Raw genomic sequence first — 18,644 nt, 5'->3', positions numbered from 1 at the left:
TCACTCCTGTTTTAGCCTCTTTACACTGGCTCCCAGTAGGTTTTAGAATAGATTTCAAGATTTTACTGATTACTTTTAAGGCTCTACATGGCCTCTCTCCCTGCTATATGTCTGACCTCTTAATACTGTACGCTTCAGCACGTACTTTAAGATCCTCGGGCAGAGGTCTTTTGTCTGTCCCAGATGCCCAGCTGAAAACTAAAGGGGACAGAGCGTCTGCAGTCAGGGCCCCGAGGCTCTGGAACAGCCTGCCCGAAGAAACCAGGTCAGCTCAGTCAGTGATCTCCTTTAAGTCCATTCTAACAACCTACTTTTGTCGGAGAGCCTTTCCTGATTTTACATGAATTTTAATTGTCTAATTTCCTTAAAAACGTTTTTTCCCCTTGTTATCTGCTTTCTTTTAAAACCTGTTTTATTTTTCTGCCTTTGTGAAGCACTTTGTAATGTGGATTTTGAAAATTGCTCTATAAATAATGATTATTAGTATTAATATTATTATTATGATTTTATCAACATCCTGTAGCATTGGCCCTATTTTCTAAATGCCTCCACTGAGAGAATAAAATAAACTTTGAATATTTTATGCCATGCATGACATGCGAAAACAAGACAAATCTATGTTTTTTTCAAAAATATCAAGAGACACTGCAACAAGTCTACTGTTTTTTCTTAAGTTTGAGGACACAGAGTAAAGTCTTGGCTTTGGACATCCAACACACCGCCTGCCTTTTATGTTGCTGTCACTAGAGCCAAATATTTGTTTTTCAAGCAACACACATTTTGGGGCAGTCACTGAAAAATAGCAAGATGTGTTGTTCTTGCTTGAAGGGGAGGACAGCGTTCAAACATTTGAGGAGCGTTAGAAAAAAGAAAGAGAAAGCGAGCAAGAAAGAAAGTGAACTCTGGAGAAGGACAACAGTAAGACAGTAACATAAAAAGGATGAAAATATAAGAGAGGACGAGATGGTATGGAAAGCCAGACAGATGAAATGTAATGATTTAAGGTGAGAAATGTAGAGAATGAAAGGCAGAAATACGACAGAGGACCTAGAGGGAGGGTTTTGAAGAATTGAGGTACCAAAAGAAACACAGCTTGGCAAGTTTAACAACATGACAAATAAGTGGAGAGGAGACAAGAATGGCAGTAGAGGGGAAAAAGAGAAATGAAGTAAGTAAAGAGAAGAGGAGAAAGAAGAGGAGCAAAGTCATGTGGGGCAAAAAGGAAGACAGCAAGTGGCTCAGGGGAAAAAAAATCACATCTGACAAGTGCTGAAAAAGACAGGGAGTGCTAAGGGAGGGAGGAGATGAGGAGAGGAGGTAAAAGGGGTAGAGGAGAGCAGAAAGGAAAGCAGAGGAGAATATTAGAGCAGAGAAGCAATAGCAGAGAGGAGATGTGCTTGGTGAAGTGGAATCTGGGCTGATATGATGGTCCAGTCTCCCTCTTCATCACATACACACCGACACACTGAAGCCGAGCACGGTCCAGTGCACTCCAGTGTGATGAATGTGATCTAATGTGGTGTTGATATCACGTCATGTCGATACGAAGGAGAGCGACTGACGGAAAGCCCTGCTGTGTATGAATGTGTGTGTGTATGAACGTGTGGCAGAGACCACAATCTATATGAATCAAACTGATGGATTAAAACAGTTAAAAAGAGCCTTTAAGGGAGGTTACGACTGTATGCATGCATATGCGCAATGCAGACTTATGTGCAGCAGGCCTACAGAGTACCACGTGTGCAGAATTGGACTCGTATTGGAAACCCACGTACCAATCAATCCGAAATAATGAAACACTCAACTAAATCAAGCATTTTAAATGTGTCCGCAAAAATTAATATAACGGGAGACTCTAAAAAGCATTTAGATTAAACTGCATGAATACATTTATTTGTCACTCAAATCCTGTACGTCACCTGACAGAGTCACTAATTGCACACTGTCTGCCTCTCTGGACAGCATTAACAGTAGGGGGTCCGGTGATTATATGTATTACCAGAGCACGTCAGTGATGTTTATGACGCGTTTAACGACCATACTGGTGACTGCTTAGTGTTTAGAAACTCTGGGCTTCTCTGTAATTATATTTCCATTCAGACCTCAGTCCCAGTAATGTACACCCCACTTTCTAGCAGCTTAGAAAGGAACAAATACATATTTTCGCTTATTGGTGGGTCCAATTTGTTTTGTGGACAAAAAATATATACAACACAGCATAAGACATGCTTCATTTAGGCTCCAGAGAATGTAGAGACCTCCGTGCTGATTTTATTCTAGCTTTCTAATATTTAAAAAATACATCTGTGGCATTATGTACAGAATACAATTCAAAAACAATTTAATACATACACTTTTAAATTCAACTTCCTAGTGTACAGCAAGGTCTATGGTTGCAGTACCTGTTTCCAATATTTTAAGAAATTCAGTGCTTTTGGATTAAACAAAACTAGCTTGTGCAGCCACCCACATACAATGTGGGTGGCTGCACAAGCTAGTTTTGCATGCACAAGCTAGTTTTGCATGCTTAAATATTAGCATGTGCCAAGGCAAACTAAATGTTGGCCATTAAATATTAAGAGAGTCTGAGAGTCTGTTCTTTTGCCTCGGGAAGATTGTAAATGTCATAGCTTTTTTCTTACATTATAAATGAAACCGCATTAAACTGTATTTAATTTGGTGGTGCTATCTGAATTGCTTGTCTTCTTCAGCGGTGAATTAGTACTGTTAGGATGTGGATGGGGTCTTACCTCTATTGGCCACCATGACTTTCTTGATTGGTCGATACTCGCTCTTCGGGGCAGAGTGGGTGAAGCGGGAGAGAAGGCACGCCCTCCTCACAGCCAACAGGCCAAGGCCGCCTCGGACTACAGTGTACCTCAACATCCTAACGGAAAAAGAAAGAAAATGTTTGACATACACAATGCCTCTACACACTTAACCTAACAGCAATAAGTGAAGGGAAGAAAGGTGAGACATACAAGCTAGCGATGGAAACACATGGATCAAACAGACACAAAAAATAGTTATACTTTTTGTGACGTGTGCTACAGAAGATACGTAATTATATACATTGGTTCTTCAGCAAATTGGCTAAACATGTAAAACATTTGGCTATAAGTCATTAAATCTAGATCAAACAAAACACAACTGTCTTTTCCACAACCTGCAACTCATAGTTCCTTACAATCTCTATGTAGTAACCATTTGCAAAATTCAGTTTCTCAGGTGAAGAAAAGATGCTTTAAGGAAAATGATAAGATCATGATAATGCTTTGAAAATGATTAAAAGAGGTGTGAGCCGTGTTTAGAGAGAGATTAAATCTACTAAAGCACTAGGCCCTATTAAGTTGTTGCCGAGGGTTGTGTGTGCCTTTCAACTGTATATTTTCTCAGAAAATTTTAATTGGTGTTGTACTGATATTTAGCAGGAATCATGGATTATTCCAGTGCTCAAGAAGAAAAAGCTGTATTCTAAATGAATAATTTGAGACCTGTGGCCCTGACTTCTGTTGCTATGAAAGTTTGCAAAAAGGCTGTTGACAAATCTAATACCATCTGCTGATAAGCATCTTGGCCCAAGTCCGTTTGCTTGTATGACAGCTGGGAATATATGTTATCTTGTTTGAATCCCATCTTGAGGCTGTTATAGTGGTCACTCTATTATAATGACTTTAGCCCTAAAATCCATATATATGACCCAACCACATATTATAAGACATACACCACTCTTAGGTAAGATACAGAAAAGATGGCAGTCAATTTTCATAAATATGTGCAAACAAATGTGCAGGATCAAGTTTCACAATTAATATTATGAAGGTGTCTTTAATAATATAAGTACCACACCGATTGTTTATAAATTCAAAACACATTCATATTGCTTGAGGACAACAGCAGAGTAACAGTTAATGTCAATAATATGTATTATATTGAGTGTATGGGCCTATTATATACTGAGAAGGAGTAGCAATTTCAGTAAAACTGATAAAAAGTGTAAAGAAAGGTCTGACTGGAATGACAGCTAATTAAAGAATCATACTCAAAACTTCTTCCTAGAAAGAGGCGTTAGATTTTCATAATCGACAGGTGCCAGTTAGAAAGCCAATCAGCTGCTGCTCTGCTTACCGGCCACAAATCAGCTGCAGGTGTGTCTAATTAAGGACAAGGAGTTTCTGGTGTCTTTTTTCAAACAACAACAATAAAATGAAGGCACTAATTATCTTTTTCCTACTCCAGAAATTTCAGATACAATCATACAAACTATGATTGAACCATACAAACTGCCCTCATTAGTCCCATTCATAGATTTAATTGTAGGAAAGAAACAAATTTGCTGATATTTACCTTTCAAATGCAAACCAATTTTATCCACATGGACAGAATCTAGGGTGACTGAGTGGCACAGACTCGCTGTACATGAATTAATGTTAAATATTGAACAACAAAGTTCAGGAAATAGACCATCCAATTATCACACGAAAAGACAACTTCAGTCATCAAAACAAACAGAAACAAACCATCCATTACACCTAACACTGGCACTATGGTTTGATGGCTGCACCTACAAATCAATAAACCCCTAAACACATCCAATTACTAAAATGAAGCACCCTATTACCAAACATACACAGACAAACTTACCTACAACCACATATAAATGGCACAGGTACACACAGACATACACATTTATTAAAAATAATCAACAACTACCTCTTCAACTGGATGGTTAAGTGGCTCATTCACTGTAAGGAAACCGTCAGCTTTACTGGTGGGAGCTGTGTGATAGTGAGACTGCTATGGTGGATGCTTCTTCTTCTGGTCTGACTACAAGGCTACACCTCACTGACAGTCCTTTGCTACCACACTGTGGTCAAACAACAGCACTGCAGACAATGGAGCCCACAACTGAGCTGACAAAGTGCCACTCCTTGGAAATCCCTGAATTTGCGAATAATAAACTAAAGCAAACTAAACAGATTTGTCATGTTATATTTAACAATATGTTTGGTTAATTATACACTTCAGGACTCAAGGTGTGGTGGCCTCTTCTCCAAACATTCAACTTTTCAAAAAAAAACCCCAACAACCTCCATTTCTTTGAGCCAAGTGAAGTCTCATCATCACTTCCTGTTTGTTACCTGTGGTTGCAGGGTTTTACTTACAGGTGGATTACCACATATGTCCTATATAGATTTAAAGATAATGAACAGTGGTGTTGTCTACTTATTCAGTGCATAGACGAGATAGCCTTCAGCCTATCCTGTCATGCACTGGGTGAGAAGCAGAGTAACACTGTGTGTTGGGATCTTACACATTCACGGACATTTAAAATTAATTGCACGAACAAATGAAACAAATCAAAATCCTTTAGTTGCATAAACCCAAAAATGTCTTGTGGACAGACCGCTGAGAGACTAGATCAGAGAGTCTTTTTTTTTTTTTTTTTTTTTTTAAATCAAAATCTCCTTTACACTGAGAACTTTTTTAGTTCTAGACTGGTGATGTTTTACATGATTATGTGTTACTTATTATCTTGGTAAATGGCCGCATGAATGACAAATTAACTATGAAAAAGTGACTCAAGAACCCATGAATACATGCTTTTAGACTGTCAGTGATTGGCTTGAGACTGTCTGAAGACTGTAGGCAGTGGAAGCTCAGGCTGAAATAGTATACGGCATCTACACAAAAGCAACAGCGTCACACTATGAAACCGATACAGTTTCCCAAGGCTTGAATACAACAGGAGAGAACAGGACAAAAATATATATATTGTAATAGCAATGTGGATATGATGGGCAGGCAGATAGTAGTATTACCTGCTCATTCCTCTCAGCTATAACAGTCAAGACAACATTTTAAATATATCTTACAATAACCTAGTGTCCTATCACAAGATAAATATTATAATGATATTATATTAAAACTGTGAATTTTTTTTCATCAGTTTCTTAAAAGGTAACATTGTGTCACAAGACCAGCCTGCATTGATTTAAGTACATACATGATATGTACAGAAAATGACATAATAATAGTAATAATATTACCAGCCAGCAGCTCAGTGATGGTTAACTTAAGCTGTGGCCTGTTATCTAAAATGCTCTTTGACTCTCCAAGAGCTGGAAATCTACCAGACACTGTGGCCTGCAGTGGGAAGAAACTTTCTGACCTAAAATAGTGCAGTGATGATTCTCCATCCATGTGCTAAGTTGTAAATTGTCATTGTAAACAACTGATACACTGACTGAAAATGCACCCAAAAACAGAAAGCATGCAGTTCCTACAGTTTAATGAACAGCTGAGGACAAAGACTTTTCTCTACCCGGAGATAGTGATGCTGTCACACAGACGACTGGAAGTGTGACACAAACTATTTGGCCTCTACCTTTCTTCATACTTTTATACCGTTATGATATTATCACCATAAATGATTAGGATTATTCAGAAATGACCACATGTACTGTGGTGATTATTTTTTGTGATACATTTTTATTGTAACATTACAAATTGGTCACTGAGACAAATAATTACCTCTCTTTTCTGACTAAGGAAACGTAATGGAGGAAAAAAAGAGAAAACAAAGGTCATCATTTTCAAACTCTTTTGGTTTTCTATATTTATCTGTCATCTCATCCCTCTCTCTACCTTCTGTCCCCAGCATATCCTCTTCTATTATTTCAATCTGTCGTTCTCTCATTCTAAGATTTCTCTCTTTTTTGATACCAGTATTCAAGCAGTTATGCATTGTAGCTCACTACCCTCTTTCTTTTCTTTCTTCCCGTCTCCCTGCACTGACGGATACAATAAAATGTGCCACGGCAAGTGCTTCACCGGTAGCGTGAATCGCATTACCAAAATGTAATGAGGCAAACTGAAGGATAAATTGTGGTATGAAAGGAATGTCAAATGGTGTGGAGACTTAACCTGTGTCCACAACTTGAGGGTACAATTTTGGTTTCACATCTCAATGTCATATCGCTGGTTTGTCTCCTTTTCTGACTCTGAATGCTTCAGAGATCAAACTGTTCTTTATCAGAATTTAACCTAAGAAATAAAGGAAAGAAGGAAAAGAAGAAAAGAAGGGAATAATGATTTTGTGTGGGCCTCATTTTTAGGTGCTAACCTACTCTCCAAAGTCCTGACAGCTGACAGAACACTGAAGGTATGTATTTTGAAAATGTCTGGTAAATTTTGTACTGGACACCTTCACTAACAACTGGTGAAAATAAAACTTTTGTGGCCTGTAGTGATAACCATTTTCTCACTGTTACAGTTCATACTGAAAGCAGGTGAACACTGAAACAACACCCAATAAATACACTCACATCTCGGCCTTCACACATACATGCATATTGTTCATTTTGCCACTTGGGGACTCAAAGCGGAAACATTTGTCCATTCTGGTGCCTGACTCATAGTTTAACAAAAAATATAGAGGATGTATTGACTTGCAACCCACTTGAAATTTAAAGAGCACTTAAGAAATGTTTTCTTTAAGGCACTAGCAAGCTGTGTGCACGCATGAAGTGTACCACTGACTGACTGATTTATTTGGAATAAAGAACAAGATGAATTATTATTTGCAGGATGGAGAGCTAAGATACATCAGGAAAGTTTAACATGCAATACAACATGGCAAGGCAAATCCTAACAGACTCAAAATGACGTGTTAAAGCTAAATATCCATTCTGAGCGACAAAAAATGACCATGACCATCAGTAAGACAACTCAGACAACATTTGTTGTTGACTCATGATGCACAGTAATATGGAGAGCACCACAACAGACTGCCGGCCAGCTTTTGATGATGAGTCTCAGTCCATGTTGAATCAGTAGAACCAGCAAAAAGGTTTGATCGCATTATCCAAAACAAGACCAAATTCCACTCACAGTTCAGTGCTCATGCTCAGATGATCAAGATTAAGTCACGCTCCACATCAGCATCATGTGTTTTTACTGCACATGATCAGTTCACAACAAAATGAATGCAATAAAATAAAAAAAAATAAACATCATTCCATGTGGCTCTGGCTGATAGAGTATCATGCAAAACACTGTAATAGCACAACATGTCCACAATCATCATAACAAGATAGTAGTGATAGTAATTACTTCCGTCAATATTCACCTTATTAGTGACTACAACCCTAGCTACAGTAGCTTCATCATGTAGTGCTGAGCAGATACAACTTGATCAAAAAATGTTTTTAATCATGATAGGCTATCTGATTGAACTGATCAGTTTCCAGCTCTAAACTGTGACTGTTTCAATGTTGACAAACAAACTAAATCAGGTCAATTATTAACTGATATCTTTTCAGCCACTCTGTTCAAACTTCATCTGATTGACAAACAGCCAACCCCAACACATAAACACACACAGGATGGACAAAATAACAGGAACACCTTACGATTTAGCCCACACTGATACAATAGCCATGCATAAAAGTACTTTATCAAAGAGGTGTTATTTTAAAGATAGATACAAGGGATTGCATTCAATTAAATAGGTGTTACTGTTCTTGTGTCCACTGTATTTTTAGGGTAAAAACAAAGGAGACAGTTACTTCTATCAAGTGACAGAAAATCCAAGTCACCCAAATAACTTTGCTTGCTTTTTCCACACACAACTCAACAAAAGAAATCTCTTTCAGATGGATTACAAGGATTACAATGGGATCACTTTTGTCCAGCAGCCTGTAAACTAAGCCAGAATAGGTTAGAGGTCAGAATGCTCATGTGATGCCAGTGTTAGAGTGTTCAAAATGCGTTGATTACACATATAAGACTGACACCAGACACATTTTAATAGCTTGTCAATGAATGAATGACATTCATGCGGGGTCCTATTCATTTTGGTATAATCAGGAATGCTCACTTTTCCCATTTTAGGAGGTGCAACCTTTTTACTATAAGTTTGGAAAGGCATCAATTTTATGATAGTTCAGATTAATACCCTGTTTCAGCTGATTGTAAAGTACTTGTTTTATGTAATGAATGAGTGAGTACTACTTGAAGATTCCTATCAAGAATTCTTAACAAAAAGGGAACAGAATCATGAACTCAATTATCCTAAGCATAAATATTTCTAAAATAACATTTATCTGATTAGTGAAAGCTAGAGCAAGTTTCCAGATTTCACTTGGTCTTTTCAACAGACCTTTCAAATGGCCCCTACTGCGGTACAGGAATGTTGTGGCCTTTGCCTTTAACTGAGTCTAAAACTAATAAATGGGATAATGGGGTTGTCTTCTTGTTTCAGATATGAACAATCCATTCCACTTCAAACCGGCCCATTCACAACAGTAATTTACCTCCGTTCCACAACGCGATACTAAAATTTCTTTTCCAAAGAGAACATGTGGCTGTAATCACTTAGAGCACCACAGCTCCCTCTGCTTCCCAGGCAACAAGTACAATTCAAACCAGCGGGCAGAAATCTGGCCCAAGTTATTCAGCAACAACATTTAGTGATGCATCCTAGTGATGCAGTTGCAGGGGAATTTTTAACCTCTTTTAATTTTATTTTACACCCCACAGGGCCTACACATGATAAGGGCCATATTCTCAATCTTGTTCTATCATATGGCCTGAAGATCACTAGCATGGAACTTATTAACATCTGTGTATCAGATCATCACAGTATTGTGTTTAATTTGTAGTCTTCTCCGCCGCGTACACTTACATTGGCCCCCATTCGCTCTCGTATCATTAACTCAACAACTAGTACATTTTCAAATGCATTTTGGTCCCTCTCTTCTGAGCTGCCTCTCGTCTGACACTGACCTTTTGGTGAACTCCTTTAATGACCTGACAACATTGGACTTAGTTGCCCCAATCAGAACCAGAACCAAATCAATTTCAAGTCCCCCCGTGGTTTAACGACCACACCTGCTCCATGAAAAAAGAGGTACGTAAAGCACAGCACAAATGGAAGGCCTGCAAACTCCACGTTTATTATGAATACATGAGGCCTTAATGAAGAAATACAATGCTGCATTTAATGATGCACAAGCAACTTACTTTTCCACTTTGATCTCTCAGAATGCCCAAAACTCAAAAGTACTGTTTAAAATACGAGCAGTTTAAAATATTTTTTACTGAAAAAAAATAAATAAATAAATAAATAAATAAATCAGATAGCAGCCGGCCCCACAATTGACCTGTCCCTGAGCCTTTAACCCACAGATCATTTTATGTTTTATCCTTCAGTTCTTTTACATCAGTGTCTCTTTCCACACTCATGATATGGTTAAGCACATGAAGTCACCTGCTTGCCCCTTGGATGTGGTCCATACCAGACTACTGAAGCAGACTATGCCTACTGTTGGGCCTTTCATCTTACCTACTGTAAATAGCTCCCTGACCTCCGGCTCTGTCCCTGCTTGTTTTAAAACTGCACTGGTCGAACCTCTCCTTAAAAAACCCAATTTAGATCCCTCCACTCTGAGTAACTACAGACCTGATTTAAAACTCAAATTTTTATCCATGATCCTAGAAAAAGCTGTATTCAAACAATTAGTGGTACTTTTGACAGATAATTTATTCCAATCTGGCTTTTGATCTCTTCACAGTACTGAGACTGCTCTTCTCAAAGTCTGTAATGACCTTCTGTTGGCTGAAGATGCTGGTGAGTGCTCTATTCTAGTTATTTTGGAACTCAGCGCTGCGTTCAACACAGTCAATCATAACATGCTCATCGACAGATTGGAAAGGTGGGCAGGACTGGTCACTGTGTGCCTTAAACTGGTTCAGGTCCTGAATATCTAATAGATGTTTCTCTGTGACTATGGCCGGCTCAGTTTCATCCCCCACAAACATGCCCTGTGGTGTCCCCCAGGGTTCAATTCTGGGTCCTAAGTGCATTGCTGAAATTAAATACTGGATGGCACACAACTTTCTCCAATTAAACCTTACAAAATCTGATGTCATTGTACTGGTCCCCCGCAAACAGAATTCAAAGCATGGCAAACCTAGGTGAACTAGCAACTTATGCTAAGCCCTCAGCCAGAAATCTTGGGGTAGTTTTTGATCGGGATTTGTGTTTCGAACCCATCAAAAATATAGCCAAGGTTAATCTTTTATTTCAGTCACAGATCTGGAGAAACTCATCCATGCTTTTATCTCCTCCCGCTTCGACTACTGTAGTCAGAAATCAATCCACCGCCTACAGTTAGTCCAAAATGTTGCAGCTCGGCTTTTAACTCAATCCAAAAAATGTGACCATATCACCCCGGTTTTAGCCTCTTTGCACTGGCTGCCTGTTTATTTTGGGATTGATTTTGAAACTCTTTTAATTACTTCTAAGGCCAGTCATGGGCTGGCCCCTCCCTATATCTCTGACCTTTTATTCCCCTATGAGCCAGGAAGCAGACTGAGATCCTCTGGTAGGGCGCTGCTAGTCATTCCAAGGTCTAGGCTGAAAACCAAAGGAGACAGGGCCTTTGCTGTCAGGGCCCCTATGCTCTGGAACAATCTGCCAGAGGAGATCAGGCTTGCAGAGTCGGTTACCTGATTTATCTCACTTCTTAAAGACACATTTTTATAAAAAAAGCTTTTATTGTGTGATCCCTATTTTTGTTTTTATCTTTTATTTTATTTTGACTTGTTTGTGTGTTGTATATTGATTGCTGTAAAGCACATTGTTACCTGTACTGAAAAGTGCTATATATAAATAAAGCTATCATTATTATTATTATTATTATTATTATTATTACTTAGTTCCACAAGGAACTGGAAATCTGGAGGATCAAAACCAGTTGCAGACGCTCATTGGTGCAAACTTTTAGGTATGAACCTTTGTTTACTCTGTAATACGGAAAAGGCAGCGAGAAGATTAAAAGATGTGTAGTGTCAACTCAGAAGGACAAAAATCATCATAAGACTATATTTTAGTAGTTGAGGCACATTTAATGGCACTAGTTTGCCTCCAGGCATCAATATGTACATCTGTTGACACTAGTGTGATGTGCATGGCTGTTTCTTAACAGTGAATCATCTGTGAGGAACAAACCACACTATTGACTCTCCTTTACAGGCAGAACACGGTGAAATAGTTCAATAAGACTTTACTGTACAACCTCTTCCCCACCTCAACTCTGAATGCTAACATCAGTTTCAAAACGGTTGCAACACAAAACGAGGACTGAATTAAATTATAGTTGGAAAGCCAAAATGGAATGTACATGTTTTATGCCAAATGTACTCCATGACCCTCTCTCTTTCTCTGTTGTCTCTAAATCTCTGTCTGCCTCACACCAAACACACACACACACACACACACACACACATAAGCACAAGTGTCCTCACAGCAAAGTCTCTCAATAACCAAAACTGTTCTCAGCTTTCAGTGTATATCTCTCTGACAGTACAGCAAGATCTTGTCAAACATGCATTGCCGCATGCATGCGGACACTCGTCCATGTAAAGTTAAAGGCTACTGAGAATAACCTGTGTGTGTCGGGCTTAAAAGAACATAGGTGATTTCTGGTTCGTACATTAACTTCGTAGCGATCAAAGTTCTGTTCTGTTTTGACGCACACAGCCTGTGATGTTGTGACACACAAACACACATAACTAGCATTAACTTTGCCCTAATTTGCTCATCATGGGGCAAATGTATACACATGGCTACCTGCCAATATTTGAGCAATGACAGTGAATCTACCTTTTCATCCTTTACAGCAAACGTCTACTCATTCAGAGTTCTCTAAACAAGGAAGAGTACCTGATGTACTGTATGTGATTTCCCTTTAAAAGACGAGCATGAGATGACACTATCGCTATTACTAAGGGTGAGTATGAGTGCCTTCCTGGCCTTAACTGTGTGTTATGGGCAATGCACACTTCCCAAGTAGCCCCGTCCCATTTTTGCCGTTATTTATTACAAAGGGTAGGAAGCACACTGGTTTTCTAGAGCTTCCTCAATCACTTTGAACTTAATTCCTGGGATACTTCAGATTCCTTGCTGGAGTTCATCATTAAAACTAGGGTTGGGAGGGAATAGAAAATATATCACGATAAACAAAAATTGCTTTTAATGCAAGACACTAAATGTAGGGATTCTAAGAAATAGCTTTTAAGCAAGAACAATGTTGTACATCACATACTTTTTCACCTCACTGCTGATAGATGCCGTGTGAAATATTCAAATGCCAAGAATATGATATTTTTGAGAATGCCAATGCATACATCATGACATTAAATGGAATTATTCTTAATTTCATAATTTGTACCACTTAATACACATTTCCCAATAGCTCTGCCTGAATTATTTTGTACTTTGGGGAACCTTGGATCTTAAACTGAATTTGTTAATTGTTTCTGTGGGTTCACATGACTAATATTAGCCCACTGGTGGGTCGGACAGGGTTAGGCAAATGAGGCGAATGCAGTCTGTGGCTTACTAATTTAGAGAGAGAGAAAAGATATAGTTATTTATAGTTATATATAGCTATAGGGGTTTTAACCTTTATGACAAAGCAACCACCTACAATAATTGGTCTCAACATGACAACATAACATGACACAGAGCTCTAGCCTCAATACCTTTAAACAGAAGATGGCCCCACACATATTCACTCACACTGACACACTCACATCTGTCTAGGTAGACTGGTTGCTTAATTGTTCAATGTACAAAAACTGGAGATAAAGTGAAGTCTCTCAGAATCCAAATGATTCCTGAAAAGATCATTTGTCATTAGATGTGGAGGGGGAGGGAATAACAAAGAACGGAAAATGGGTGTGCATTCATCCACACTCCCTTCCTTCCTCTCTCCTTACACCTCAGCAGTCTCCTCTGTCCTACCTGACCGACTGACCTGATAGGTAGAATGGATGACTGTGTGTGTGTGTGTGTGTGTGTGTGTGTGTGTGTGTGTGTAAATGGTACAACTCAGACAAAATAGATCAGGGCTCTTCAAACATAAAAGCATATTACAATTTTAGTCAAAGCCTCTCCAAAACCCCAAGACCATGCAATCATAGACTGAGTAAACTAGTATCAGACAACAGCTGTCCTTGCACAAAAGCATGCAGGATGATTTAGGTTGCAAGAAAGTAATGTGTAAGATCTGTTGTGTCAGAGCAGTACAGAAAAGTAAAGGGTGAGGTTTAAAAAGGTCCGAATTATCAACAGCAACCCACACTCACACAGCGGTATCAAGCTACCGAGGCTGACTGTGTTTGTGTAGACAAAACAAATGCTTGTGACTGGAATAAAAAGTGGCTAGTGGCAGCATGATGGGTTAGAATGGAAAGGTAGATCATGGGTTCGAATTCACAAGCAGTCTGGAAAACTGCTGAAAAGACGTAAACAAGAAATACTCTACCCTATCACAGGACCTGGAAAAGGACCCTTGAACAAGACCTTCATACTGTATTAAGTTTCCTTAAATGTACCATTTATTCAAGACATTTCCCTGACTTCACACGTTTCAACTCTAATCCTAAATATAAATGAACCCAAATAGATAGTTGCTCATTTGAACATAGCAGTGTCAACAAACGTAAAATTAGCTGTATTAGTACATAGCAAAGTACAGTTTGTGGTATATTGACAGGATTGTTAGAGCCATTTTGCTCTTGCCTTTCACTGTCACTCAGCCTCTTTACCAGCTGTGTCAACAAGATGCTCCAGCCTCCTGCTGCCACAGGCTTTCCCTTTAGGATATAATAAGTTGTAAAAACACCAGATTTCTTACATAATTCATAAGTGTTTTCACATTTTTACTGGGCTGCATAGTTTAATAGAAGCCAGGAAAATTATTTAACCTGTTATCTTTTTGATAGTCTATCAAAGACCATGAAGGACATGGACATATTTCCTGCTTTTTCAACTCAGAATCATGATTTATATACAGTATAGATTCTCTTCTCAAGAAAAGTCTTTGCTTGTAACAGGAGCAGTAATAAAGGAACAAAATCACAATGGAGAAAGTTCTTGACCAGAGAACTGTAGAGGAGGGGGGTGAGAGAAGAATGTCCCCTAAAACCCTGAAATTGGCCTAGAGGCTAAATCCTGCTAAACCTTACTCTCTGTAAAAAGAAAAGCCTGGTTTACTAGATACTTAAAAAGTCCCACAAAATGCCTGCTTTGGATCCATCTACCTGAATAAGAAATTGTTTGTGAGAACGTTTGCTCTCTTTATAACCAGAGGTTACTAAGAGGGGTCTTGTGTAATTAGTTGGTTATCCAACACTTGAACATTCTTGTGTACTAATGTGGGTGAGGGGTTGCTGAGAGCATGAACGCTTCTCGAGTGACATTAGCTCTACCCTCTTTGACCTCACTAAACCTTGAGGGGAGAAGAAGCTTCCAGACACTGCTGATGCTTAACATTCATGGAGGGTTTCATAATTCTGCTGCACACCTGCTACTCACAGTTGGATCAATCTATCATGAACCATAACTACCATATCATTGTCAGTGCTTTCAGGCCCAGTGAAATAGACCGTCCTTAATCTGACATATTTTCTGTTAAAATGGGACATAACACGGAGATGGTCAAGTGTAAAGCAATGGAATATCAGTTGGGGAAGAAAGGAATGTTTTAAGTGACGTATCATGGGTGGAGTAGAGGAGCTGCAGTGTTTAATAGCTTAATCAAACATTGAATTGGTTGTTCAATTGGTCATAATTTGTATTTATGCCAACAAGCTTAGCAAGATGGAACTACTCAAGATACACTGGCTTTACTTCACCTAAACAAGACTGAACACTTCAGTAACGGTACAAAAATAATCTTTATGTCATCCCCTTACCCTGTCTTTGTTTACTACTTGCCTCCAGGTCTGACAGATTCCACCCTAACTCCTACAGCACTCATCACAGCTATTTGCTGGATGGTGCCCCTGGCAGTATGAAAAGGAGATGGCCCAGTGTTTCCCAGGAAGCATAAATAATGCTATTTTTTCACTCTTCATTTCATGGGAACCCTAACAACAGGTCAGGACCCCAATTAGCTGACCAAAAATGAAGGACCAAAAAATGCTGAGAGTGTAAGGCAAGTCTGCACCAACGCATACTGAAATACACAAATGCAGTCTTTTCAGTTTTATTGTATTGTCAAAACATCTATTGTCTAGTTTGGGGCAAGGTATGTTACCATTGGCATAATTTGTTAAAGGTCCTGTGTGTAGGATTTAGTCGCATCTTGGGGTGAAATTGCAGTTTGAATACCCCTCGCCTCACCCTCCCGTTCCAAGCATGTAGGAGAAACTACGGTGGCCGCGAAACTCGCGAAAAACACATACTGCTGGAGAAACATGGCGGTGCAACATGGCGGCCTCCGTGGAAGGGGACCTGCTCCCTCTTTGGTTATAAACGGCTTTTTCTAAGATAACGAAAAACACAACAATTCTTATTTTCAGGCGATTATACACTAGAAGTACTGTCAACTGATAAAGTACCATGTCTAAATTCAATTGTTGAATTTTGAATATACAAGTAAGAAATGCTGCGGAGTGGGAAACATCTTCTTTAGAGATTTACAAGGTGGAGTGTTATGTTCATGAAAAAAAGGGAGCACTGAAACCTCTCCATCACTGTCATGTCTATTACCTTGGCTTTACTGTGACAAGTAATAACATCAAGGTGAATGAGTGAATGGCACATGTCCATCAAACACACAAGGCCACTACAGTCACTTTAAGAGGCCTATGACAAAAAGCAGACAACTGCCTTTTTCTGCCTGCATATTTCTGATCACATCCCTGCTATAGGATTTACTGCTTATAAGTTCTGCTTATGACTTGTGAAAATAACTGTCCTTTGCTTGATCACTGCACATCTCCCACCGAGCCTCACCGGGCTCTGGGATGAGACAGCTGTTCTGCATGTACCACTGTTTGAAGCAGAGTAAAGGTTGCTTTGAGGATGAGCAAACTGTACACTCAAATGATTCTGGCAAAACAGACAACCCATGCATGGGCTCAAAGGTGAAAGACCAGAGACCAAATTTCAACAGAATCAATGAGAAAAACCAGACCCCACACACACACACACACACGTAGTTCCATGTGCAGCTTACATGAAAACAAGCATATTATGCAATGTACAAGTTTCAACCTGTAAAGAGACATTTATTCCCTTCGATATATAAAGGGAAATGTAGTCCCTACTGCGATGCTTCCTTCTCTTTTAAATACCATGATTCCCATATAAATACCTGCATCCATTAAAGGAGCCCAACAGTGTTTTATTTTACCTCACTATCCATTCTGTAGGTGTGAAGGTAACAGTGGTAATCTGTAACAAAGGCAGTCATGGCTGCATGTTTTGTCATCATGCCAACTCATACTAATACAAAATTGAAAAGGTCAGGGTCTGGCAACAACCTCAAAGCCCTTTGACCTCACTTTGGTAACAACTGCAATGAGGAGATAACGTTCCCGTGTGCACATTTCAGCCAAAAAGTCAGAGTTAGCCATGACAGAAACTATTGAGTGTAGCTAGCAAAGTAAACATGCACAGAGTTTGGTTCATGCAGACACACAAGTTGTAAATGTCTTTCTGTAGCAACTGTGCGGCTATGACAGTTGGACTCACTACACTTGCAATATCTGTTACCACGTTGACAGCAGAGCACATGTAAGTAAGGTTACACATGTAGCCATTCAGACACTCAGGAAGAAATGGGGAATATTGTCTTTAGGTCAAATGCACTCAAAGACAGCCACACACACAGGACTCATTCACACGTACAGAGACACGTTACCCATCAGTACTCACATGCTGGTGCTGTGTCGGTGTCAGTAAACGTTGTGAATCCGCTATCAAGTACGTTAACCGGACACCGAGTGTAAACAGTCGACTATCAGAGTGTGCTTATGTGTGTGCTTTTGCTTCTTTGCTTGCTAACCTCACACACACACAATTTCAGACACACTGCTGCTCGGCGGAGGAAGGAGATAGGGGAGTTTGTATAGCCTACACACACTCGCGCGCGCGCGCGCGCACACACACGCAGACAGCTATACGAAAACACACGAAGTGACTTCGGGACGGCCGAGCGGGCGCTCAAAGCGTCGACACGCTGTCTCACACACACACACTTGCTCAGTCCCTCATATGTAGTAAAGGCGCAAGGACTCTGAAGCTAGTTGCTAACTGTCTACTATAGCTAACTTAGCTAGCAGCTGGCACCGTCTGTCTCAGTCTGGCGGATATGGGAGTCTGCTACTGCGCCTGCCTCACACTCCCTGTTAATCTCTCCCTCTCTCTCTCTCGCTCGCTCTCTCTCCACAAGGATTTTATCCCTCTCTTTGACGTGACGCAACCAGGCACTCCCCCCTTTGCTCTAAGCCAATCACAGAGGAGGGCATGACAGCACGCAGCGAGCGGCACCATTTAAAGAGCTCGTGACTAACTACACATCTACATATTATTAAGTAGTTACAATAGTTCAATAATGGAGAGTATTATGTAACATAACATAATGAAGTGTGAAGAGGAGGACTTTTGAAGGCCAATTTGTTGTTTTTCATTATTAACACTTAAAATAGGCCTTTTTCACAGAAGACATGTTGACATGTCAAAGTAGGAAAAGCACAAGTGTTACTAATAACATTATCAATGGCTTTGTTCTGCTCAAGTGTCCCAGTAAGACATAGTATGACAGTGAGCCAGCATACACAAT

At 39.5% G+C, this 18,644-nt stretch overlaps 1 protein-coding gene across 2 annotated transcripts in view; it reads right to left on the bottom strand.

The window, feature by feature from the left end:
• The window catches only part of LOC122870500 (pyruvate carboxylase, mitochondrial-like), a 292,268-nt gene extending 274,024 nt beyond the window's left edge, over nt 1-18,244 (bottom strand). The window contains exons 1-2 of one of the 2 annotated variants that reach the window (XM_044184729.1): nt 17,738-18,244; nt 2,751-2,887 (exon numbers count right to left, since the gene is read on the bottom strand). In XM_044184729.1, coding sequence (XP_044040664.1) covers nt 2,751-2,887; nt 17,738-17,739 — 139 coding nt within the window. In that variant the 5' untranslated portion in view covers nt 17,740-18,244. Of the gene's footprint in view, nt 1-2,750; nt 2,888-4,713; nt 4,854-17,737 lie in introns of those variants that run through there. The other variant, XM_044184728.1, reaches the window with a different exon arrangement.
• Between the last annotated feature and the right edge of the window lie 400 nt (nt 18,245-18,644).

The sequence above is a fragment of the Siniperca chuatsi genome, linkage group LG22 (assembly GCF_020085105.1).
Source record: "Siniperca chuatsi isolate FFG_IHB_CAS linkage group LG22, ASM2008510v1, whole genome shotgun sequence".
Classification (NCBI taxonomy): domain Eukaryota; kingdom Metazoa; phylum Chordata; class Actinopteri; order Centrarchiformes; family Sinipercidae; genus Siniperca; species Siniperca chuatsi.
The sequence above is the reverse complement of the archived record's forward strand: the minus strand, read 5'-3'. Positions and strand labels throughout refer to the sequence as shown.